The 23,894-nt window shown below is 55.7% G+C and overlaps 2 protein-coding genes across 9 annotated transcripts in view; both read right to left on the bottom strand.

Moving 5' to 3' along the window:
• Window positions 1-111: 111 nt before the first annotated feature.
• On the bottom strand, window positions 112-6,343 carry CORO6 (coronin 6). 7 transcript variants are annotated; one of them, XM_077787526.2, is made up of 12 exons: window positions 6,209-6,343; window positions 4,088-4,402; window positions 3,348-3,470; window positions 2,782-2,911; window positions 2,519-2,700; window positions 2,280-2,399; window positions 1,951-2,070; window positions 1,462-1,566; window positions 1,229-1,374; window positions 1,093-1,150; window positions 779-1,009; window positions 112-671 (listed from the first exon to the last, which is right to left on the bottom strand). In XM_077787526.2, exons 2-12 carry the CDS (start codon window positions 4,283-4,285, stop codon window positions 549-551), a joined length of 1,536 nt encoding a protein of 511 aa, XP_077643652.1. In that variant the 5' UTR covers window positions 4,286-4,402; window positions 6,209-6,343; the 3' UTR covers window positions 112-548. The 7 variants fall into 7 exon arrangements, with proteins under 7 accessions (XP_077643652.1, XP_085413460.1, XP_085413463.1 ...); XM_085557334.1 differs by lacking the exon at window positions 1,951-2,070; XM_085557337.1 differs by lacking the exon at window positions 1,951-2,070 and having other exon boundaries at window positions 112-668.
• A 1,510-nt stretch (window positions 6,344-7,853) lies between these two features.
• Window positions 7,854-23,894, bottom strand: part of SSH2 (slingshot protein phosphatase 2) — a 90,426-nt gene continuing 74,385 nt past the window's right edge. For both annotated transcript variants that reach the window (XM_031506469.3, XM_021551047.4), the window contains 5 exons: window positions 22,317-22,363; window positions 20,807-20,953; window positions 20,016-20,216; window positions 15,183-16,026; window positions 7,854-13,930 (listed from right to left, as the gene is read on the bottom strand). In XM_031506469.3, coding sequence (XP_031362329.3) covers window positions 11,960-13,930; window positions 15,183-16,026; window positions 20,016-20,216; window positions 20,807-20,953; window positions 22,317-22,363 — 3,210 coding nt within the window. In that variant the 3' untranslated portion in view covers window positions 7,854-11,959. The remainder of the gene's footprint in view (window positions 13,931-15,182; window positions 16,027-20,015; window positions 20,217-20,806; window positions 20,954-22,316; window positions 22,364-23,894) is intronic.

Here is a 23,894-nt window from a genome sequence, read left to right as displayed (position 1 = left end):
CCTCCCTCTGCCTGGGCCGGGGCTCTGCAGGCAGGGGGTGCTGGCAGAGGGGTGCAGGCAGCACCCCTGGCACAGTGGTCCCTCATCCCCGGTACCTGCCACGCAGCCAAGGGTGGCTGAGCCCTTTATTAAAGGGGTCCAGGAGCAAAGAGCCGGTTGGGAGCACCCGCCGAGGGGCCGATGGGGCAGGGGAGGTGAGGGGGTGCTGGGGTGGGGGTGTAGCACCGAACACAAGCACATCCTGGCTGGGGGGCCCGGCAGCTCCCTGTCCTGGGAGGCTGCTGGTGCCCAGCATGCAGGGCCCCACGCCGGGATGCTCGGCAGCCCCAGCCTGCGGTGCTGCAGCGGGGTGCCCCTGTGCCAGGACACCCCGCGAGCAGGATGCCAATGATGCCAGTGGAGGAGGGGTCAGGGTCCGACCCCTCCCTGCCCCGTCGGCTCCTCTGGGGAAAGAACACGGCTCCGGGCTCCTGCCCACGCTGGGGACTCGGCGTTGATCCCCGGCAGGCCGGGGCAGTCCTGGCCCTGCCCTGGTCATGGCCACCGTGCTAGTCCGTGCCGTTGGTGAACTGGCAGAGTTTGTTCTCCAGGTCGGAGATGCGCTTCTCCTGCGCTTGGACCGTCTCCTTCAGGGCACGGATCTCCTCCAGCACCTCCTCCAAGGCTGGCTGCTGCAGGGAGGGGGAACACAGGGTCACCGACCACTCTGGCTCCTCCCATGCCACCCCAGGGCAGGGGACAGCCCCGCTGCCACCCATCCCTATGCCCGGACACTCACCGAGAAGTCTGAGTCGCAGGTGGAGTGCCTGCGTCGGGGGCCTGGCGGGGGTTTGCTGTCCAGGATGTTCTTCTTGACCACCTTCAGCTCGCGGTTCTTGATGGGGACGTACCCATCCCGCAGCGAGATGAGGATGGGCTCCGCGTCCTTCCCCGACAGCCACTCATCTGCCTCCAGGGCCGGCTCGGGGCCTGGCGTGTCGGGGTAGAGGTCATCCTGGAAGAGGTCTGACTGCGGGAGGGAGAGAGACCATGGTGAGATTGGGGTGTCTCCCCCCAGGCCCCCATCTCCCCTGGGACCCCCCCCAGGCTCACCTTGCGCGGCACCGTCATGACGATGGGCTCGCACTTGCGCTCGTGCAGCTTGAAGAACCTGCGTGGGGCACAGGCAGTCAGGGCCCTGCTGGCCCCCCTGATCCCCCTGGCTCCCCCCGGCCCCCTTGGCTCTCACCTGGCGATCTCACACTTGCTGACATCCAGCCCACGCTTGGGCATGAAGCCCATGCCCCGCTGGGGCTCCTTGCTGCTGTAGGTGTTCAAGTAGTGCACGTAGGGTGCCTCGTCCGTGATCTCGAAATACCGGATGCTGCTGTCACCCTGCAGGGGTGGGGACAGGCGTTAGCCAGCCGTGGCAGCCTCAGGGACAGGGTGGCATGGGGGGTGCACCCCGGGGAAGGGGCTTACCTTCCCACAGAGGTAGACGATGCTGGAATCGGCGTCGTAGAAGGGCAGCAGGACCCCGTTGCTCGTGTCCATCTCTTGCAGGGCAATGGGCTCCTCAAAGTTATTCTGGGGGGCCGGAGCAGTGGTGGAGGGGTGTGAGCAGTGACCCCAAAACCCCCACCCAACCCTTGTTAGTCACACACATTAGCCACGGCACACTGGGGGACAGGGCTTGTCCCCTCCAGGGTACACAACCCCTGAGGCAGGCAGCTTGGCATGCCCCCAGCCCCACTCTTGTTTACCCGCATGGCTGGGTACCCCCCAGCCTGGCTGTACCCCCCTTCCCCAGCCTCCAGCCCCCTCCCCACCCCAGCACAGCACGGCACACTTGGGAACTTGGCATCTTTTGGGAAGGGGATGCAGCAGACATGGCATCCTGGGGCAGGGGGGGGTTAGCAAGGGGTCCAGGGGGCCAAGTTCCCAGGGCAGCACTCCATGCGGCCTCGTTACCGGGTCCCACAAGCCCAGCTCCCGCTGGCTCATTCTGGTAAAGCCCGTGGTAAAGATGTGTCCTTCCCGTGTGAAGATGGCCCGCACGGGCCTCAGCCCTTCGTGAGGGGCAAACCTCTCCTGGGGGGAGGGGGGAGACAGTCAGCACGGGGCACGGGAAGGGGGGAAAATGGAGGGGGTCCGGATCTGTCCCCCAGAACAGCCGCCGAGTCCTATTCCACCATGCCCCTGAGCACGTGCTGCCAGAGCGCGTCCCCAGCCCCAGCGCGTTCCCGGCTGGGCTGAGATCCACGGGATCGGCGCTGGCCGGGCCGGAGCCGCCGTCGTACCAGGTCCCAGAGGCCCAGCTGCCGCTCGCTCATCCTGCTGAAGCCCGTGGTGAAGATCTTGCCATCGGCCACGAAGATGGCGCGGATGGGGCGGGTGCCGTCGTGCGGTTTGGTTTTCTCCTGCGCCGGCGTTAGCGGGTTAAACCAAACACAGAGACGCGCGGTGCGGGGTTAGTAGGGTCAGGCAGGCACTGGGGGGACCCCGCGGTGGCACGGGGGGACACGGCAGGGGCGCTCACCGCTATGATCCGCTGCTTGCGGGGGTCGATGACGCGGACCTTCTTGTCCTTGCAGGTGGTGACGAGGAGGCTGCCGTTGCGGTTCCAGCCCACGTTGTAGATGAGGTCAGTGTGCATGTCGTCCAGAGCCAGCAGCATCTCCCCAGTCCCCACGTTCCAGAGGATCACCAGGTTGTCACAGCCTGCAGAGGACCGAGGGGGCAGGTGCTGTCACCCCACGGATCTCCCGTGACCCCGGGGAGGGTGACCCGGGACCCCCTTACCTGCGCTGAGCAGGACGTTGCGGGCGGTGGGGTGCCAGGAGATGATGCTCACCCGCTTGGAGTGTCCCTCCAGTGTCACCACGGGCTCCGTGATGTTGCGCACGGGGACATAGTCAGGGATCTGCCACACCTGGAGGGGGACGGAGAGCAGGGCGTTGGGGACCACCCTGTGTGTGAGCACTAAGCAGATGAGGGCCTGGCAGCCAATTAACCTCATCATTAATCCCAGCTCAGCCTGCAAGGAGAGTGGCGAGGGGATGCCAGCAGTGCCTCCAGCCTGGAGTGCATCACCAGCATCGGGGTGCAGGTGGGCACAGGGAGGGGGGCACGGCCGGGGTGCAGCCCCCAGACCCCCCCAGCTGTTCCGGCGTGCTGAGTCGCCAGGGAGGGTAAATTTAGCACAAACTGCTGCATCATGGAGCGAGCAGCCGCCGCCAGCGCGAACGCATGGCACCGGGGCTAAAAATAGGCCAGTGACACTTCACAGGCGGCGAGGGGAGGGGGGGATGCTCTGCACCGCTCCCCCAGCGCCCGCCACCCCTCCCACGCGGCGTCCAGCCCCTCACCATGACGGTGGTGTCCTCCGAGGCGCTGGCGATGACGTTGTCGTTGTGGGGACACCAGTCGATGTCCAGCACGGGCGCCGTGTGTCCCGTGACCAGCGGGTGGTTCTTGTCCACCCGTCCTGTCTGCAACGGCGAGGCGCCAGGATGAGTCCCCTGGGAGAGACCCCGCCAGGGTCCCCCCCAAAGCCCAGCCTGGCCGCCACGTGGGTTGTGGCACAAATGGGGACATGCAGGGGATTCCGGCAGTGGCCGGAGGTTTGCACCTGGTTTGAAGGGGGAAACTGAGGCAAATGGGGCAAATGGGGTTCACCTGGCACAAGGCCTCATAGGGACACAGAGGGAATGATGTGACCCGTGAGAGGCTGATTTGTGTCTGCTCTGATGGCAAGGAGGGGTTGGGGACCCTCTCCCAGTCTCTCTGCCAGGGTTGGCAGGGCAGGTCCCCACTCCACTGGGTGCTGCTCCCTGGGCATGCTGTGCCCCCAGGGAATTGGGGCTGGGGAGAAGGCAGCTGGGGGTTTTCCAGTCATCTTGGTTGCCCCAGGGATGTCACCCTTGGCAGATGCCAATGAGCCCCCCAGGTTCTTCCTACCCTGAACCCCCACATGAGGAGGGGATGCTGGGGGAAAACTGGGGGGCTTTGGGGCCACAGCAGGTCCCCAAAAGCAAAATCCATCAGCAGCACGTTCCCCCAACACATCTCAGCAGCGTGACCAAACCCCAGCATCCTCCCCACTCACCTTGGCAAGGGGCAGGACAATGAAGGCCCCGCCACCTCCGGACTCCACAATGATGGCCACAAACTTGGGGTTGACAGCGCAGAAGGAGCTGTCACATGTCACCTTGGAGACACGGATGTCCTCGTACATCTGGTCTGCCTTCACCGGCTGCCCGAACACGTGCCGGAACTTGCTCTGGCGCACCACGCGGCGGCTCATGGCTGGGGGGACACGGTCAGGCCACCACCTCCCCACCCTGGAGGGGTTTCTGTCCCCTCAGGCCTCGTGCTCCAAGAGACTTCTCCTATTCTGGGCACAGCGGGAAGCCTGGGAATGCTGAGGTGGTGGGGAATGAGATGTGAGATGTGAGATGGTGCCGCTCTGAGCCCACATCAAGGGAGCAGGGGCAACCCTCGTGCAGGGATGTGGGGGTGCTGCAGGTGGTGGGGGCTGTCAGTGGTGGCCAGAGCCACTTGGCACTGGGCAGGGACATGGCCATGCCGTAACAAAGAGCTGTGCTATGCCCTGTGGCTGTGCCATACCCCACAGCTGTGCCATGTCCCACAGATGTGCCGTGCCCCACAGCTGTGCCATGTCCCAAAGCTGTGCCATGTCCTGTGGCTGTGCCATACCCCACAGCTCTGCTATACCCCGTGGCTGGCACTGGGGTTGGCACAGGAGCTGCTGCAGCAGAGGAGCAGGGTGGAGGGGACTTTGCGGTGGACATAAAGGTGCCATGCACCAGGTCACAGCTTGTCCCCTTGCATCCCATCCTGCATCAGTGGCCTGAGGCTGCCTGGCTTGACCCAGCACCCAGGAGGAGGACTGTGCCTCCAGAGCTGCCTGCTGGTGGCTCACACCTCCTTCCATGGATCCCTGTCCCGTGCCACAGATCCCTGCCACCCACTCTGCATGCCCACCTGGGTAAAGGCTGGACCTGGCACAGACACACAACCCCATGGGCACACTGGGGTGTGGAGGAGCCCCCCCGGGGCCTCAGTGGGGTCCCCAGCCCTCAGCCACAGCTGGGCACGATGCCCACAGTCACCCATCTCATCCCCCAGCCTGTGCTGCTCCTGCGACCTGCCCCAGGGGGAGACTGAGACACCCAGAACATCAAAACCCTTGGAGCTGGGGCTCTGCAGCACCCATGAGCCGCTGGCTACCCTGGGGAATCCCTGTGCTCTTCTGGGTACGCAGCCATTGTCAGGAGCCACATCCAGCCACCAAACCATGGCCAGGCACCCCTGTCCCCAGCCCACAGAGGCAGCGCGGGCAGAGGCAGGAGCAGGTCTGCTCCTCCATGTCCCAGCCGGTGGATTTTGTCTAGGGCACCTGCAGCGCCCTGCCAAACCACATCTGCCCAGTCCCTGAGCGTCCCCAGAGCCCTCACGGCACTTCAGCATCATCTCTGGCTGGCTGAACGGGTTGGAGCTGGGTGCTAAGGGACCCAGAGCCCGGCTGCCAAGCGCGGCTGGACCGCGGCACTGCTGGTGTCACCCCCCGCTCTCAAGCATGCTCCCCAGCCCCGGGGAGCAGCGAGTGGGCTCCGTGGGGACGCTCTACCAGCACCTCAACCATTGCCAGTGGGAGCAGAGTCCGGGCTGTCAGCATGCAGGGAAGGAAGGGACGGCCTGGCTGGCTGGGCAGGGTGCAGGCAGCGGGTGGGGTGCAGGTGGGGGGCAGATGCGGTGCAGGTGGAGTTGAGCAGGGTGCAGGCAACGTGTAGGGTGCAGGAGGGGGTGGTAGGAGCAGGTGGGGTGCTGGCAAGGTGCAGGCAGGGCTGAATAGGGTGCAGGTGTGGGGTGCAGGCGTGAGAGCTGGGTGGGGTGCAGGCAGGGCACAAGCGGGGTCGGGTGGGATGCTGGCAAAGCGGGGTGGGGTGCAGGTGGGGTGCAGCGGGATACGGGCAGGGTGCGGGCAGGATACGGGCAGGACAGCCCCGCTCCCCGCTCCCCGGCCGTGCCATTACGTTGCCACAATTGAATCCGCAGCGGCTGCTCGGGAACGACCAGAGGTCACTGTCCAAATATAGCCATCCCCGCCGGCGGGCGGCGAGGGGCCGGGGCCCGGGGGGCTCAGCCCCGCTGCCCGCGGCCCCCCGTGCCTGCCCACCGCCCCCGCCCCGCGCCCGGCTCCCACCTGCGCTCCGCGGCTCCTCCGCGCCCGGGCGCGCCCGGCTCCGCGCTGCGCCCCGCTCGGCTCCGCTCCGCCCGCTCCGGCCGCTCCGGCCCCGCCGCGCCCGCTCCCCCCGGCCCGGCCCGGCCCGGCCCCGCTCGGCTCCGCTCCGCCCGGCCCCGCTCGGCTGGGCTCGGCCCGGCCCCGCGCGGTGCCGCTGCCGCAGAGAACAGCTGAGCCGAGCCGGGCACCGGGAGGGGAGGGGGGGCCCGGCCGGCCCCGCCTGCCCCGCGCCCTGCCCGGCCCCCCGCGCTGCCCGCGGGTCGGGGCAGCCCCGGCACGGCCGCCCCCGCTCCTCCCCTGAGAGCGGGGAGGGTCCCACGGCTGCCCGCAGCCCCCCGGCGCGGTGCGTGGGAGATGGGAGGCAGGAGAAGCCCCCCGAGCCTTTCTGAAGTACTGGGAGAAACCAAGGGGCGGGGCATCACCCCGGGGGTCACTTCTGCACAGGGCGGTGACCCTGCCGTGGGTCCCACCGCAGCCCGGGGCCAGCCCGGCCCCACAGGGATCGTGGCCGTGGGCTGCCCCAACACTCACGGCACCCCACGGGTCCCCACCTCCCCCAGGAAAAAAAGGGTCTGCAAGCCCACCTCAGCCCCAGCTCAGCAGGATGGTTACGGGAACATCCAGAAATCAGATTTGGGATTTAGTGAAGTCCAGCCCTGCAGGGATGCCCTGGCCCAAGGGGATTAAGGGATTGTAGGGCTCAGGGACCAGAGGAGGGGAGCGGTGGTTCCTGGAAAGGCAGCAAAGCCCTGGACCCTACAAGGGCACCATGTGGAGCTGGACGAGCATTGGCTGAGCGGGCAGGAGGGGGCAGCTGGCAAAAAGGCAGGGAAGAGGTGACATCCTTGTTTGCCCGGCCAAAGGGGTGGCAGGGAGGGAGGGGGCTGCAGAGGCACCCCTTGCTCTCCCTGTCCCACCACAGCCTTGGCTCACTCTGTGTCCTTAACTCCAAGACACATCCCCAGCAAGTGAAGAAAAGGCCCTGGGAAGCCTTTCCCCAGCTGGTGCTGGGGGCAGGAGGAAGGGATGGGGCACCCCAGACACTGCCAGACCCACAGCGACAGCCCTGCTGCCCTGGCCCCACACCCTGCTGCCCACCCAGTTCTGGCCTGGTGGGAAGCTCCTGCATGGATGGTGAGGCTGAGCCCTGGCTTTCTCCTCAAATCCTTTGCTCACAGCAAGACCACAGAGACCCTTGCACTGCCTTTCTTGCCACAGTAGAGCAAAACCCAAACCAGAGACAAGTTGTCCAGTGCCCAGGTAAAACCTCACATCCCCCCTGGAGCTTAAATCCAAGGGGTTTAAGGGCTGTAAGGACAATCTTCCTCAGAACTTCTGTGTCTGCAGCAGTGCAAGGAGGGCACCTGCAGCATCCTGACAGTCTTAAATACTTCACCCCTGGAATCTCCCCTGCAACTGCAGCGTGGTCTGGAAGTAGCTCTTGCTTGGAAGCACAGCTCCATCACTTGGGACAGGACGGGGCCATTCACGAGAGTGAACATCCCCACTCTGGCTTTCCAGACCCCCACTGACACCCCATGTTCTGAGAGCAGCACAGATCACTCCCTCAGCCCCAGCCCCGATCCCAAACAGGAAACCACACACCTTTGTCATCTTCCAAAATAAAACTTTTATTCATTCGGTAACAAGAACATTGAATCTGCACATCAGTGCACAAGTTCACATTTAAAAACAGCTGAGCACATCGGTCATAAAGTCTTTAGGGGAAAAGGGGACGATCCCAGCCACCAAGGAAGATCCAGGAGGGGCAGACAGAAGTGCTCCCCTCCCTGATTCGCAACCCCACCGCGAGCTGCTTGGCCCTGGACGATCCCTACCAGCCAGCGCACGGACGTCACATCTCCAGAAAGGAAAATAAAAGGCACTGGCACCTTCTCTCGTGCCAACAGAGATGTTGCAGCGTGGGCAGGCTGTTAGCACCTCTGGCAGCACTGCTGGACAGGCCCCGAGCCCTCCTGCGCCAGGCCAGCGCCTGCTCTGCCCCACTCCCTGGGGGAGAAGTGGGGGTGTCTGTGTGGAGCCAGGACCCGATTAAGGCAGGACGCACCGTGCGGGGAGCAGGGCCCTGTGCTGGGTATGGCTTCCTCCTGCCAGAGCTGTGGGGCTCCCGGAGCCTCCGGCAGGTGCTGTGCCCCTGTGGCCACGGATTCCCAGCTCGCTGCTCCCAGGAGGTCCCCGGAGCAGCCGGAGGTGGGGTGGGATCCCTTCCACCAGGCCTTTGCTGGAAGAGGGACACGGAGCTAATCCCTGCTCAGTTTGAACATCCAAGTGAGCCAGAAGGGCGTCATCTCCTGCCACCCGCTGGGACTGTGCCCCCCAGGAAAGGGCCGAGGGGGGAGAGATTTGTACAGGTCACAACTTCTCAAGCAGACCGGACACACACTCACACACACACACATACACCACCGAGTGCAATGAACGCAGTGTAAAACCAGTTTCACGCACACACAGTCCGTTTGTGCAAGGCTCACACGGTACAGTACGGCTGGGACGGGGCAGCGATGGCTGGGACGTTGTACAGGAGTCAATGTAAACAATAAAGCGTCCTCCGAGAGGCTCCGCCAGAGACCAAAGAACAGTTGCTTTGTACAAAAATGCCCTTAAAACAACACGTTTCTCCCAAACCCCCTCTACCCGCGAGGCTTGTCAGCTGCTGAGCACCCTGGAGGTGCTGCTGCTCCCTGTTGTGCTCAGCAGGTCACAAGAAGCTCTCGTGGGGTGGCTAAGGAACCAGGAGAGAGTCATCGCCTCCCACAAGCCACCAGCATTGAGAGGGACAATTGTCCCCAGCAGTGACCTCCGATGCCAGGGGCTTGGTGGCTTCATTGTCCAGACACTGGAAAAGGAGGTCCATACCTCTCCAGTCTGTCCCCTTCCTGCTATCCTGCTCAGAGCCTCCAGACCTCCAAGGCCTTCATCACTCTGCAAGAGAACCACCTTTCCTGAGTCCCTCTGCCTGCCCACAGCCTTCTCAGAGAAAAAACAGTTGTGCTGGGCCAGAGCCAAGGACAAAGGGACAGCAAAGCACCTCCCTGCAGGGGCCTCTGCCCCTCTGCTGCTCTCCCCAGCTGAAGCACCCGGAGAGCAGCTGAGTATTGGAAGGAAACAGCATTTCTGGTCTGCATCAAAGACCCTTCCCAGAGGGCATTTCTCCTGAGATCAAGCTGGGCAAAGAATCCAATTCTTTTTCTTCTCCTCCTGCCTTCTCAAGAGAAATAAATTCTACACAGGGCTTTTCCCTCCTGAGCAGATCCTTGTCACCAGGACATGCTGCCAGCCAAGCATGCACCCTCCAATGCAAGGCAGGCTGCTGGCAACCAGTCCCTTCCACTCGTGGAGAGGCAGGCAGGCACGTCCTTGGGGTCAGATCGGTGGGCAGTGGGGCCTGATGAAGGCTGTGGGGGAGGCAAGGACTGAACCTGTTCCTTTCTCCAGATGACATGAGCCACTTGGCCTTTCCACACTGCCTGCCCTGCTCCGGAGCCAGCTGGAGCGGGCTAGGAGAAGCCACATGTCTTTCGGTGTCCCAAAGAAATATCTGGCCTCCTGGACCAGGGGCTTGGGTGACTTCTAGTGACTGAAATGGCCTGGGAAGACGTGCTGCTGGACCCAGGACAGGGCTGTGCTCCAGCACAGCTAGCAACCCCCTGCCAGAGCTCAGGAAAGGGAGCGACAGTGCTCGTGGCTGCTGGAGCACAGACAGACCCACAGGCTTTGCCCAGGCTGCAAGGCAGCACAGGAGGACCCTGGGGCTACAGGAGGGCAGCAAGGTGGCACTACCTTGCCAACCAGTTGTGGGCTGAGGATACCCCACAGCCCTTCCCCGGGGCAGGCAGATGCTACTTCCCAATACTCCAGTGCCGTGTGCTCCTCTCCAGCTCAAGAGGAGTTTGTTCCATCTGAGCCTGCAAGGCTCTGCAGCTTTAGGGCTGCTTTCTAGGCACGGGCTTGGCTGCAGCTCCTCCCACACCACATCCTCTCCATGCCAGGCTTCAGCAGCCTGAGCCATTCTGCATCTTCTCTTTGCTTTGCTCCTCCCCAGAGGGCAGGTCTGGGCCCCAGCCAAGCACCAGCTCTGACACGGCTGCCACGGGACTGTGGACAGGACCCAGAGCTCCCCTTGGCCTTTCCCTCTGCTCCTACAGCACAGGGACAACTTGCTGATCCACACAGCTAGAAATGAGCAGCTTTGATTTAGCCAAACTGCTCAGAAACCACAAAACAATTTGCTGAAATTTGGAGCAGAGCCTTCACACAGTTTCTCCAGGGAAGCAAGAACCTGCAGAATGGCTCGGAGCATCTCAAAGGCTTTCCATGTCCAACTGGCACTCCTGGAACCCAGCTTCCAGCAGGAAGGAGATGGGCAGACACACAGTGCCCCTCCCACAGCGGGACAACGGGGGTTCACACAGGACTGGAGGAGAAGGGACACATTTGGCATCCAGGCTCACTTTTGGAAAGGGAAGACAGCTAATAATGTCAAATCCACTCCCATGTCTGTGCAGATCACAAAGAACAGCACTGAGTTTGAGTCAAGTGGGTTTGTTTTCCAGTTTACAGAATGCAGTCTTGCCCTTCTTTTTTTTTAAAAAAAAAAACATAGAAAAGACAAAAAAATCATATAAATATCATATATACAATTTAGGCAAAAAAAAAAAAAAGGGGAAAAAAAAAGAAAAAATAAAAAGAAAGAAAAAACTTCCAGAAAATATTTTCCCTCTGGGTCTAAAGTCAGGAGTGACAGCAGAGAGGACAAAGCTATGCATTAAGGGCAGTATGTCATGTAACAAAAACAGCTCAAGTTTTGGGAGCCACCAGAAACATCTGTGAGCATGGCAGAGGAGAGAGGGAAACTCAGGCAGCACAAGAACAGCTTTGGGGCAGAGGACAGATGATATGGCCATGAACTTGGAAGGCCCACAGCAGTATTCAAGTAATGGGAGGGTTAAAACCCTAATGAGGCGTTTGTTTTAAAAGAACACTGGCTCTGGGGGTAGAGGTGAACCCAGCAGCTCCTGGAGGAGCTCTGCCCCACCTCAGGACAGAGCAGAGAGCTCTGTGTGCCCCATGGCAGATGGGAGAGCTGGTCTTGGTGCTGCCCAGGATTATTAGAGCCCGTCCATTGGGAAGATTTACCCCTGAGTGCTCCTTATGGGGAAGCACCAGCTGAACTGAGCCCTGGGCGTTTGTCCTGAAGCAGCTTTGTGAGGGATCTGCCAGCATGGTGGAGTTCCAGTTTGAAGAATAAAAGAAAGGCCAAACAAAGGGACCTTGGCACAACCTTCACATTTTCAGGGGCTCTCACCCCACCAACTGCCCAGCACCATTTCAAGGCATGGGGAAAATTCAAGTTAGGAACTAGGATCTGGTTGTAAGCAAAACTCCACCTTGCCAAAGCAAGCCAATAATCAATTTTCTCAAGATAAAGGTGTTCTTTTAAAACAAACTGACAACAACAAAAAAAAAGAACATTTGAGGTTATCTGAGTTAAACTTAAAAAAAACCCAAACAGTCCTGCAGTCAGAATCACACACAGAAGAACCAACCCACACCTACATGCGCCAGGAACAGTAAAATGACAATATATATAAAATTAACCAATAAAGTGCATGTTCCATATATTACACCTGCCCCTTGTGTGAAAGCAACACCACAGGTTCTGGGTAAGAAATCACAGCCAAGGGCCCAGGATCACATCGTGTTGTAGAGGGGATTGGTTGTCCGCTTTTTGTCATTGGTCTTTTTGAGCCTCCTCAGAGGGTGAGTTCTCCCGTGCTGCTGCCGTGGGGCAACAGCCAGAGCTTGAGATGGAGACAAGGAGTCCAGGACCTGCACCTGGAGCAGCGGAGGGCCCTCCCCGGAGCTAGTCCACGTCGGATCTGCGCTGGAACACAAACTCTGCTGGCTGGAGCTGCACTCTTTGGCGTACTGAGCCAGCGGCCTCTCCACCGGCATGCTCTGGGCAATGCACTCGGCTGTTCTGAGCTGTTCCACAAAATGCTTAGTGGGCTCCGGGGAGGAGAGGCGATGCTTCCCACACGTGCTCTCCGAGTCCCTCTCCAACCTCCCCCCACAAAAGCCCCGACTGAGGGCAACGCAGGTGAGAAGCACCGGGTTGGCATTGGAAGAGGCTGACTCCCTGTCGTGTAAGTCGTCCTTGGAGAGGTCCAGGCAGTCCAGTTTGGCTAGGGATGCCGAGCGCTTCATGTGGGAGGGTCTGGTGAGCCCTGCATGTCGGATCCGAGCCTCTATTTCCTTCGCCCGCTGCTTGACCGGCCCGGGGCTGCTGGAGCGCTCCTCCACGCTGAGGCTGCTGGAGCTGTGAGGGAGGCTGTAACACAGGAACGAGATGTCCAGAAGGTCCATGTTTTCAGCACGCTGCCTGCTGAAGTCCTCGCTGCTCAGCTGCCTCGAGATGCCAGCACCGCCCCCGCAGAGAGGTCTGGGACTGTCCCTGAATGGCAGAGTCGCATCTCCCTCGGTGCCACACGGTGTGACCGGCTCATCGTCTGTACCCGTGCTCTGCTCGGTGACACCTTCCAGGTGAATGATGCAGGAGGGGTAAGGAGAGTGCTCGAGGCTGGCTGAAGGTGGACAGGTCACCAGGGCAGAGGGAGAAGCAGCACCGAGGTGAGCAGACATCCCACTGCCTTCCCCACTGGGGCTGCCCACGGCGAAGGCGGCCTGCTTGCGTACCGCGTGCTCCGGTGGGGAGGGATCCGCTGGAGCCTTCTCCAAGCACATCGAGGGGTTCAAGTTTTCATCTAAAGACGGGGTGGCCGTGGCCAGCCCGCCCTGCTCACAGCTTGTATCGGGGTGCTGCTCCGCAGGCTTGACCGTGAGGGTGTATTCGATGATTTCGATTCTCTTTGGGAGGAGGGAGGACAGGGATGGCTCCTCCGTCCCGTCAAACGACACCACTGTCCTGCGCTCTTGCGCCGCTCCCTCCTGCCCCGGGCTGGGCTCTGCGGGCAGGCACTCCTGGGCAGGGGGGCCCAGGGGTGCAGGCAGGTGTCTGCCCACAGGCTGCTGTGCCCCGCGAGGCGGCAGCGGCTCCTCAGCGCCCGGAGCCGGCGCCTTGTCCCCCTCCGGAGCCAGCTCCAGGGGCGGCTCCTCGCTCTTCCCCCGCGGCAGGAGCTCGGCAGCAGGAGAGTCGTTCCTGGAGTTCTTGCGGGTGGGTAAAGTGCAGGCTGGGGCCGTGTGCTGGTGCTCCTGCTCCTGCCTCAAGCGCTCCTCGAACTCCAGCGTGGCTCGCCGGACGGAGCCGGGGCACCACTTGGGCTCGGGCTTGATGGAGCCACGAGGCTCCTGCTGCTCCCCACCAGAGCTGCATTCCTCCAGGTCTGACCTACCAGAATACAGCTGCAGAGATGGGGCTTCTTCCTGCTCAGTTGGCAGAGGGTCCTTCTCCTTCTCCTGGTGTCCAGCACAGGCTCCTTCACTCTGTTCTAACTTCTCTGATGTCCAAATCACCTCCACTGGCAGGTCATGCACCGTGTTCCTCTTTGGTGTCTGGCTGAGAATGGCTGAACCCTCTTTCTGCTGGGCAGGTCCTGTTCCCTGGTTGATTGACTCGATCTCTGTGATAATTTCCTTCACAGAAATGGCATTTTCCGAGTGGGATCTCGTGAGATGACCTGCACCAGGCAGCTCAGGGACCTCCTGCAACACACAAACAGGAGAATTACGAAGTGCTGACACAGAACAAACAGCAGCAGGTTAGAGAAAATACGGTGCACATCCCCAAAGGAACAAAAAATCATGTGGCAGTGTGTGGAGAGAGATCACAAGAGCAGTGACCACTAACGTAGGTATTTTACTGTCTCTGAGACTGAATTTAACACACTCCAGGGTGAATTTTCACATGGACTAATATCTAAGAACCTTAATTGCAACAAACTCCAAGGAAAAGGTAGTTTTTTCATTTTTCTAAACGAAGAAAAGTCTGACAAATAAAAAGAATCCTAGTACTGCTAAAAGCACCATTTTGAACTGAAAACACGAGAATTTCTGCTCATGTATTGAACAGACAGAAGTACATAAAAAAGAATGACTAAGCACTGAAATGCTCTGGTTTCCCAGAGGAAAATAACCAGGGGGACTCCCAGTCCCCACAGACACTCTCCGCCAAATCACAGGAGAGAGCACTGGCCTATTATATTTGGAAGAGCCTTACTGCCTCACATGGAGATGGAAAAGATTCAAGCAATGCAGGATGGAATTTAAATAAGAGAAGCTCCCAGAAAGTGATGGCCCCGGACATCATCAATCTCTGTGAGAGTCCTGGAGGCTGAAAAGCAATTATGAGAAAAAGGTACCTAAATTTAGAGGTTACTAAATTTTGTCAAGATCATCTCTCTGCCCAGGAGAAGTGAGCCATGACGTGCCCTATCCCATCACTCCAGACCTGGACAGGTTAATTTCTTCCTCCAGCACTGGAAGCTCTACACCTGCTTTGATTTACTACCCCAGTGCTGGTGCTTCCCAAGCAGGGAAAAGAGCCAGTTTTGCCCTGTTCTTTAGTGGATTCCTCAAGTCAGATAAATATCCGTGCAGATTTGGGATGTTGGCTGGGCACAGGGTCTGGCTATATAAGTGGGTCAAGTCCCACCTTTCTGCTCTCCTGATGCAAAACTCAAAAATAAGTTTCTCATGAGAACAGCACAGCAGGTCAGGTCAAGGTCGGCTCATGGCCTTGCCAATGCCAGCAAACTGATGTTTAAGGAAAAAGTGGAGAAAAGGGCAAGTATCTAAAAGGGAAGGAAGGGAGAAGCATCTAGCAATCCCTCCCCAAACACCATGCCCAGTAAAAGCAGGGCTAGAAAATCCCATCCACAGCCACCCCACAGCAGAAAACATCCCACAGATAGGGTTGAGTAGCAGTTCCTAAAAAAACTGAGCAAGTTATTTTAACCTTTTGCTGCTCTTCATCTGTGGAAGAGTCATCAGATGGCTGAGGAGAGTTTCCAGGGCTGTTCCTTCGAGCATCTGCACCTCCATCTGCAGCAGGTGGCCCTTCCAGCACGGGCACCCTGGAGATCCCGTTCCTCCCAGTGCCTTGCTCCTCTGGCCTGGAATGGGAGCAGGTGCGTGACCGGCTCTCCTGGGAGAGCTCCACGAATTTCTCCAAAGCGCTGAAGAAATCAATCCTGTCTGTGCTGAGGTCTGTCACTTCGGGCTGAGGGTTCTGTTGGAGACCTAGGGAATTTTGGTTTGGGGACTGGGGGAAGTCTTTTAAGCATGAAGTGAATTCTTCCATGGGAACCAAGTGCACGTTCACATCAGGCTTAAGGGCATCTTTTTCTAGATCGTCCACCGTCAGATCAGGAAACTTTGTTATTTCCAAGGGGTGCTGGAGCTGCATTAAGGCCTCAGAAGCACGGCAGTTGTCAGGGGGGACAGAGTCTACACAACACCCTGCTGTACAGCCATTGATATTGTTCAGGTTCAGCTTGTCCTCCATCTGCTCAGTGTGGAAATCTCTACAAGTAAACTCTAAGTGGATCCTTCTCTCCTTCACACACACGTCCTCAATCATGTTTGTGTCTTCTGGGAGCTGCTGCTCCCTGTCCAGCTCAGCTGAGTAGATGGGAGACATGGGTTGCTGGTTGTCATTAGTCTTGGCCTCTGAGATCTGGTCAGCTGAGGTGGTGATCTCTTTTTTGTTCAGCTCCAGCCCAGCCTTGCAGATGGGCTCGTGGTGATCCGAGAGGTCGCTGTCCGAGTGCGAGCGCCACAGTTTGTTGTGCCGCTGTTTGCTGCAGGGAAGGAGAGCAAAGGAAAACAGTGAGTAATTTCTACATCCCACAGCCATATCCAGCTTGTTGTAAGAGGACACAACCTACAACAGAAACCATGCCAAATGCTGGAGTCACTGACCACAGCTGCGGCTTCACCTGAACAGTTCAGGGCCAGACCTGCTGCTGGAGAAGTCCATCCAGTAATGAGCCACTTTCCAGGAGCTAAATTCCATGGCACCATTCTGCTCCACACACCCCTCCCTATTTCTCAGCAATGTTGGATCCATCCACTCAACAAATGCAATGTTTAACTGACTGCACAATTTGGTCCTCCTTTCTCAGCCAGCACTTTTCCATTTGCTAGCAGGTGAGTGGTGACCAGAAGAGAGAGAAACCCCTTGTGCTGGACACAACCAGGTGGTGGACACCAAATAAAGTCCAATTTCCCTCGTGGTTCCTTCTCTGAAATAGCTTCAGTTATCAATAACTGGCTCTTGTAACTGAGGGATAGAGTGGGATAAGTAGAGGTGGGTGTGTGCAAAAACACACAAAGACTTCCTCAACAGTAAACACACAGCCCACATTACCACCCACCTTCCACAGGAAGGAAGCTCAGAACTCCTCCAGCTCCTGGAAAGCCCCTTTAGGAAAGTCTGAGCCATCAAAAGGCCAAATAACTGCCAGTGGCATTGCATCACCTTCCTCAACTTCACCTGCCAAAAACCCCAACCCATGCACCTGGGCTTACAGACAGCACTGCAGGCAACTTCTTGCCATGAAATGTCAGAGCTAGCCCAGGCTGCCAGGGTTTGCTGAGTGGCCACGGCCACAGGGATGTGTTTCCACCCATTGCCCCTAGGAGGAACACAGAAACCACAGAAACCTCCTTGGAGCTGCAGATCTTGCAAAAACCCTTCAGTCCCTTGCTAGCATGAGCAGGCACTCCCAGATACATCCAGTGGCCATGGTTAAGTTAATTAACAGATGGTGCTGAGCTAATTACCATGTGCCAGTTCAGTTGTGGGTGCCCAACAGCTAAGGAAAATAATCCATGGCAGATTTAGCTTTCCAACCCTATAATCAGTGACAACCTTCTCGTGTGACACAGGGCAGAATCAGGTCCTGTCACAGGAGAGGAGAGTCACGGTCAGAGGCCAAAGACACGGTCCTGGGCTGCACATGCTCCATCTCCAGTGGGTTTTGGAGCAGTTTGACACTGGCAGCAGGAACAGGCTTGTCCCTGAGGCAGGTTCTTGCTTGAGCTCTGTATGGAATGTCATCTGACATCTCTGCTCATGGAACCTGGGGAGCTGCTGGTGTTTTCTGAGGGCACTTCAGTGCCCAAATCCAGCTCTCTGCTGCACATTTCATTTTGAAGGTTCCCTTCCCAGAGCCCACAGTCACCTCTTGACCTTTCTGGGCAACATTCCTGGTGCTTGTACCCACACCAGCTTTGGACCAGTAGCCCTCCCACACCTCTCACCAGCTCTCCAGGCTTGGGTATAAAAATGCTGTTGATTCACAAGCTGCACAAGGCACAGGAGATCCCAAACATTGTTTTCCTGTAACTTATCTATAACTAATAACAGAAACAGGCCGGGCTCAGCCTTGCTGTGTTTATCAACAGAGGGAGGGGACAGTTTAACTAACCCCAGGAAGTATGACAGTCCCAAAGAGCAAAACACACTTGTTGTTGTGACTAAAAGCAGACAGGGGGTTTTCATTTTACAGCTGGAAAACATATCCCAGTTGCTATAACCCCAGCACAAAACCGTAACTGGATAGTGCGAGCACATGGCTGCCCTCACATATCTTCCCCCTGAAATTGGAGCAGTCACATGAGTGTCAATCTGTTGGGGCTTTTTTTTGTTTTTGTTTTTTTTTACCTGTCCTGCAATACTGCAGCAATAAACAATGAAGCCAGAGGGCAAAGCTAAATAACACAAAGAAAGAGGAAAAAAAAGCAGTTTGCAGCTGGGAGAGGAAGTGGATAAAGAAGGACAGCTTCTGCAGCATGGAGGGGCCATTCCTTGCTTCAGTGAAGCTTCTTTTATGCAGGCATTTTCATCCTACACAGATGTAACACAGTGCTCTTGCATTTTTTAAAGCCTCACAAGTAATCCTGTTTGTGCCATTGTGCAGGGACTTGCTGAGCAGGGTAGGGCTTCAGTGGAAGGGAGGCCACATGTTATAAATGGTGGCAGCAGGAAAAATATACCTCCAAAAAATAAATTACTAAAAGACAGGGAAAAATAATCCATAACCAAAATGTTTGTACAGGGTGGCTTTACAGGCATGTCACCAGCTACCAGACTGGCAGATTACCCAAACCAACTGCCAGGCTCAGGGCTGGAAGATGTGAGACACCAGCTGCTCCCACACCAGAGCTCCTCACAGGTGTTCACCAACCTGTTGGTGCATTTTTCACACCTAAAAAACTTATTTTTCTCCATCCAATCTACACCAATGTGATCTAATTTCCCAGTCTGCTCAATGCACAGTACACTGGTCAGGTCATCTCTGGCCCAGAGTTAAGCACTGACCTTTACTAACTGGTGCCAGCTGCATGTTTGGTGTCACATGAGGCACCCAAGGCAGGTGTGGTGTCTGTTTTAAAGGGTTTCAGTTCAGCAGGGAACTATTTTTTAAAATTGTCTATTCCATGTGATCTGTCCTGAGACTCAATACTACTTGGCTGCTTTTTAGAAAGAAAAAGGGTCACTATGGCAGGCAGGGTTTGGGGTTCAAGGGAGAGGAAGGATGGGAAGAGCTGGTGTATGAAGATCTTGTGGGTGCACCTGGTCCCGGAATAAGTTGGGAGGAGCGCTGAGGTTGTTTACTTGTGCAGAGAGGGAAAGAGGAAGCACACCCCAGTGACAGGGGAGCTCAGACCAAGGGTTTGGTGTAAAAAATGAGAATTCAGGCCTGGCCCAGCAACAAATACAGTCAAGCTGCTGGAAACAGGTGGAGAAGAAAGGAGGAAGAAAAAGTTAGTACAATGAAAGGGAATGGAGGTCTTTGCAAGTGGATAGAACAGACATGAAGAGACAGAATCCAGCAGGGCACAGAGGTAAGAAGTGTGCCCTAAAGGCAGTACATGAGTGACAGAGCTGCTGTAAATGACAGTATATAAAACAATGTCTGGACTCATCCTTAAAGCTGTTTTCCAATCTAAATGATTTTACAAAAAGCAGACATCTCCCAATTGCACCAAAAAGCTTTGAAATTTACTATTTACTTTGGTCCAAACCTGCTAAGATCCACCTCCTGTGGCAGGAGGCTCAGATTGGGTAACTCTGTTTGCTGCAGATCTGCTCCCAGGCAAAGCAAACCAGGATTCCAAACAAAATACCATAACCTGGCAAAACAGAGTATCACTACCTCCTTCCTGCTGATCACGTGAAGACATTGCTTAACACAGACTAGAAACATGTCTTTTTGCTAGTGAGGTGATTGGCTTGGGATTACAACACACTTGCCCATACCCAGGCCCAGCTCCAGACCAGCCTCAGGACTCCAGGCAGGAATAAACACCACTGTTGCAATGCACAGAACATCCTGTCCCCTCCCCTCACACCAACACTTACCAAAGGGATCTAAATAAAACCAGACCAGCTGCTGAGGAGGGGCATGTTCAACAGGGAACTGTGAGGAGACAAAGCGAGTTCCCTGCCAAGTGATGTTACAAGCTACAGGGACATCATTTATCTCTGCTGGAGCCTGCAGAGCTCTGAATGCTGCACTCAGATAACACTTCATGGGATGCTACTTTCCAAAAACCAAACATCCTAGAAGTGAAACAGCTCCCTGACAGCTCCTGGTTACACCCATTTTCCCAGGCTGAGTTAACCCTGAAAACAGAGCGCTACCTTTCCTAAGAACCCGAGCCTGCACAACACAGTGCAAGCTCAGTGCAACACAGAGACAAGCTCTGACTGAAAGAATGGAGTCAACCACTGAAGTGTTACACTTCGACACAGATAATCAGGATCAATCCTCCCACTCACCTGGCCAGCAGGATCCCCTGGTACTCCTCCAGCTGCCGCATGAAGCTGGGGTTGGGCTTGGTGACCGTGCGCCGTTCCTTCACGTAGTCGTAAGCCCTGTCCAGGTTCCAGCCGTATTCCTTCATGGCATAGGCAATCACCGTGGATGCTGAGCGGCTCACGCCCATCTTGCAGTGCACCAGGCACTTAGAACCATTTTTCCTGAAGTGGGAGAAAGAATAAAAGAGGATCACTAAACAGAAAACGTCTGACAAGCTTAAGAAAACAACAACTTCTTTACCAGAGAATTATCAAACATATTTTCAACACTGTGGCCACACCTGGAGTCTGGGATGTGATCTAATAATGCAATTTACAAACTGAGCAAGACACACAAAGAAACTAAAGAACAGGGTCTTACTAATATTCCTAAGATATTTTGTTACAACAGCTCTTCTGAAGCTGTTATTGCAAAGAGGAATAACACAGAGATACAGGAAAACCTCTGCAGACTAATGTGGCACCCTTGAGCTCAGCCCAAATGGCTCACTGGCATCCAGCCATATTCCAAGTGAAAAGAGAACCTGTACCACAAATGTGGCGTCACAATTTCGAAACACATCCCAGAAAGATATTAAGCAGTTCAGGGCAGCCTCTAGCACAGAGATGCTCTTCTGCTGCAAACCACAACATGAAAATGCTGTGATGCTAGGTAGGCAAGGAGGAAAAGCAGTTAAGAAAATCAGCAGGAAAACAAAATGCTTAGTATTTGTCTTCTGAATATGTGTGTTGTGTTTTCTGAAAAGACTTACTTTGCCTTGGAGATGAATTTGTAGGTATCATTCCAGTATGCCAGAAGATCTGTAGCTTCTTCATCATAAACACGGATATTGTGGTACTCAAAGAGCCCAGGGAAGAAATTATCTATTTCTCGAGTCACATTCAAAATGTACCGTACCCTGCATGGGAACAGCACAGAGAAACAGCCAGTTCAAAGAGATGTCCCACTGCTACACTGCAGCCTTGCCTTGCTTTGCCAAGGGCATTTGGAAATGCACTCTTGAACAAAATTCCTGGGAAACCAGGAATTAATGCAAGGGAGCAGCAGCTAACACAGACAATAGGATTTGCTGGGCAGTTCAGAGCCTGATACCAGAGATCTATGGATAGAAACTTCCTCTGCACAATGTCAGGTCACACTGCCCACCACCTCTACATGTCAGCAACTCTTGTGCCACAAGAGCTCCTGCAATTAGTGTTTGCACACCTTCTCCAAGCCCCTTTGTGAATCTCTCCTCCTGCTGCACCAAAACCACAAAAGATGGAAGACTAAGCCTCCCAGTAACACCAGAGCTAAACAAACACATAAAACAACTACAGAGAGATCTAACAGACAATGAGCCACTGGGGAGGATTTATTTCTTATCCCTAAATTTTCTGGAAAGGAAATGGCTAGAGAAAGGGTGTGGTATTTATGTACACAGCACTCAGTATTTTTAGCCCTGAGGGTTACTTGCAAGATGCTTATGAAATGCACTCATGCTGGGGTATCAGGCAGAACAAGGGAGCTGCAAGAGAGTGACATCCCTTTTTCCAAGCAGGTGTGAGATAACTGCCAATCAAGTAGGACCTGTCGGACTCAAGAAATCACAGCAGACCCTGAGCTCACCAGGAAGAGTCAATTTTGCCAGGCTGAATTTCTGAGGTACAGAATTACACTATCAGTTCACCAGCATGATTAGTTTTTTCCACTGGTTTGGCACAAATAAGCCAAACCTATGAATAATTATTTAATTGCACAATCTTGGTGCTTATAGCCACCTGGTCTAGAGAAAGGACAATCTAAACTTGAAAAGTAGAAAGGGCAGGAAACAGAGGAACTCATCAGTGGTGCTCCTACAGGATTTTATTTCCTACTGGGCCCCACTCAGAGGAACAAATGCTCTTCTCCACATTTTCCTTCCTGCACAGCCTGGAGGTCTGAAGTGCCTCTGTAATCAGTCCAGAACTATGGGCTGGGGCTGAGGGCACAGAGCCAACTATGCAGCATCCAGTTCAGTAATTGCAGCTTTTTACTACTTATAGCTATGAGCTTGCTGCCTTCCTTTGTTTGCCTTGGGGAGATTAGTCAAGGTCAGGGTAAGATTGTTTTACTTTAAGGTGCCTGTTTGTGGGACAAGGAGTTTGGAGGAAGCAAGAGCTTGTTTGGATTTGCAATCCCTTAAATAAGATTCAGGTAACACAGCAGGTATGGAATAGTTTGTTGCACAGAAAAGTGTGGCCAGGCTTTTGCTTTTAAGCTGATGGCCTGAAGCTACTCACCCTCTGTTCTGCAAATCTTCCAAATTGGAGGCATTCCATTCTGAGCCCTGCAGGGAAAACATGCAAAGGGACACATCAGGCTGAAGGAAGGCATGGCCAGGCAACTGCTGGAGGGAAGGATAGTCACCACTGAACCAGAGGAGGAAGCTGACCAGCCAAGGGTTGGAGAGCTGGGTGTCCTTTGAGCACAGGGGTACACAAGGGGTAACCATGAGTGATGCTCAGCACCTTCTCTCACCCCATTAACCAGGTCCCTTCTGAAACAAGAAGCAGCTCTGCCAACAAGAGCCCAGCACTGTGTGTTGGCACTTCCTGCAAACTGCTGACAAACCAACCTCAGCAAGACAGGACCACTCCACCCTTTCCCTGGAGGCTGCTGCCAGTTCTGCCCCACAGAGGAGAATCTGCCTGCATTTAAGAACCATCCAGATGCTGTTTATACATGAAACACCCATCTCAAACATCAAAGGCAGCAACACCTAAGCTCACTTGGGTTACACCTCTTCTCCCCATGTTCAAAGCCTGTGTGAGCAGAGAAATGAAGACACTTAACCAACCCCAGCTAGGTAACCAACCCTTTCCTCTGCAGCACACACAGGGCCTCCAAGCTGCTTGCTTCCTGCTCAAACACAAACCTGACTGAGGACAAAACTACTCAAAGGCTTCCTTCAAAATTTAAGGTGTACAAACTGTCTGCTTCCCTGCACTAAAATGGTTCCCAAATGGAAAGATGATCCAGATGAAGATGATTGATTGCATTTACCAAGGTCCAGACTCAGTTTAATGCTGTCTCTTTCAGTCAAGGAAGAACAATTAAATTCAGGCCTGGGAACCATCAGTTCCCACAGGTAGGGAGAACAATGCTGCAGGGGTGAAATCCTTTTCTCCTGTCCCTTGATCCACAATTACCAACATCATCAGTTCTCTTATTTCCTGCTTAGTTCTTTTACACTCCTTAAATGGGGATCCCACAGGGCTCTTGCCTCCACCTGGAAGGAAACAGCTCCTTGCCCCTTTGAGCCCTCACCACACAAACCCTGCCTTGCAGCACACGTGCTCCTCTGGTGCTCAACCCCAGCAGCACTGCTCCTCACCACAGCAGCTGCTCTGCAAACACTTTTATTCCACACATTAACCACAGCTCTTCTTAGTGCTGCCTGCAAGCCTTGTTTGAAAGGTTTTCTCCCCATTAAATGCACTCAGAGCCAAGACTCCAAGCCCTGCAGTGCATACAGCTGCCTCTAACAGCTTTTGGCCATCACTGTAAGCCTGTAACAGGTCCCTCTCTCTGCTTATAACATATAGTCTACAAAAAAAAAAAAAAATCCATTACATCGTAGATACTTCCAAGTTTCCTGGCTCTACCCCAACATGATATCCTGGGAGTGCTCACATTAACAGGGACCATCCCTTCTGAGCTGGAGACTGGGAGAGGCCCTCTCCATTTGGAAAGACCAGCTGGTCCAAGAGGAACAGCTTTGTTTAAAGCTGAGCCAACCTCACAGGCTAGACAGCCCAACCAAACCTGTGTCCGTGGCTCCGGGGCTGGGAAATCCAGCGGAGCGCTGACTCACCAGA

Source organism: Lonchura striata, chromosome 19 (genome assembly GCF_050655825.1).
Source record: "Lonchura striata isolate lonStrDom1 chromosome 19, ASM5065582v1, whole genome shotgun sequence".
Taxonomy (NCBI): domain Eukaryota; kingdom Metazoa; phylum Chordata; class Aves; order Passeriformes; family Estrildidae; genus Lonchura; species Lonchura striata.
Note: the sequence above shows the minus strand (reverse complement) of the source record. Positions and strands in the feature narration are given on the sequence as shown.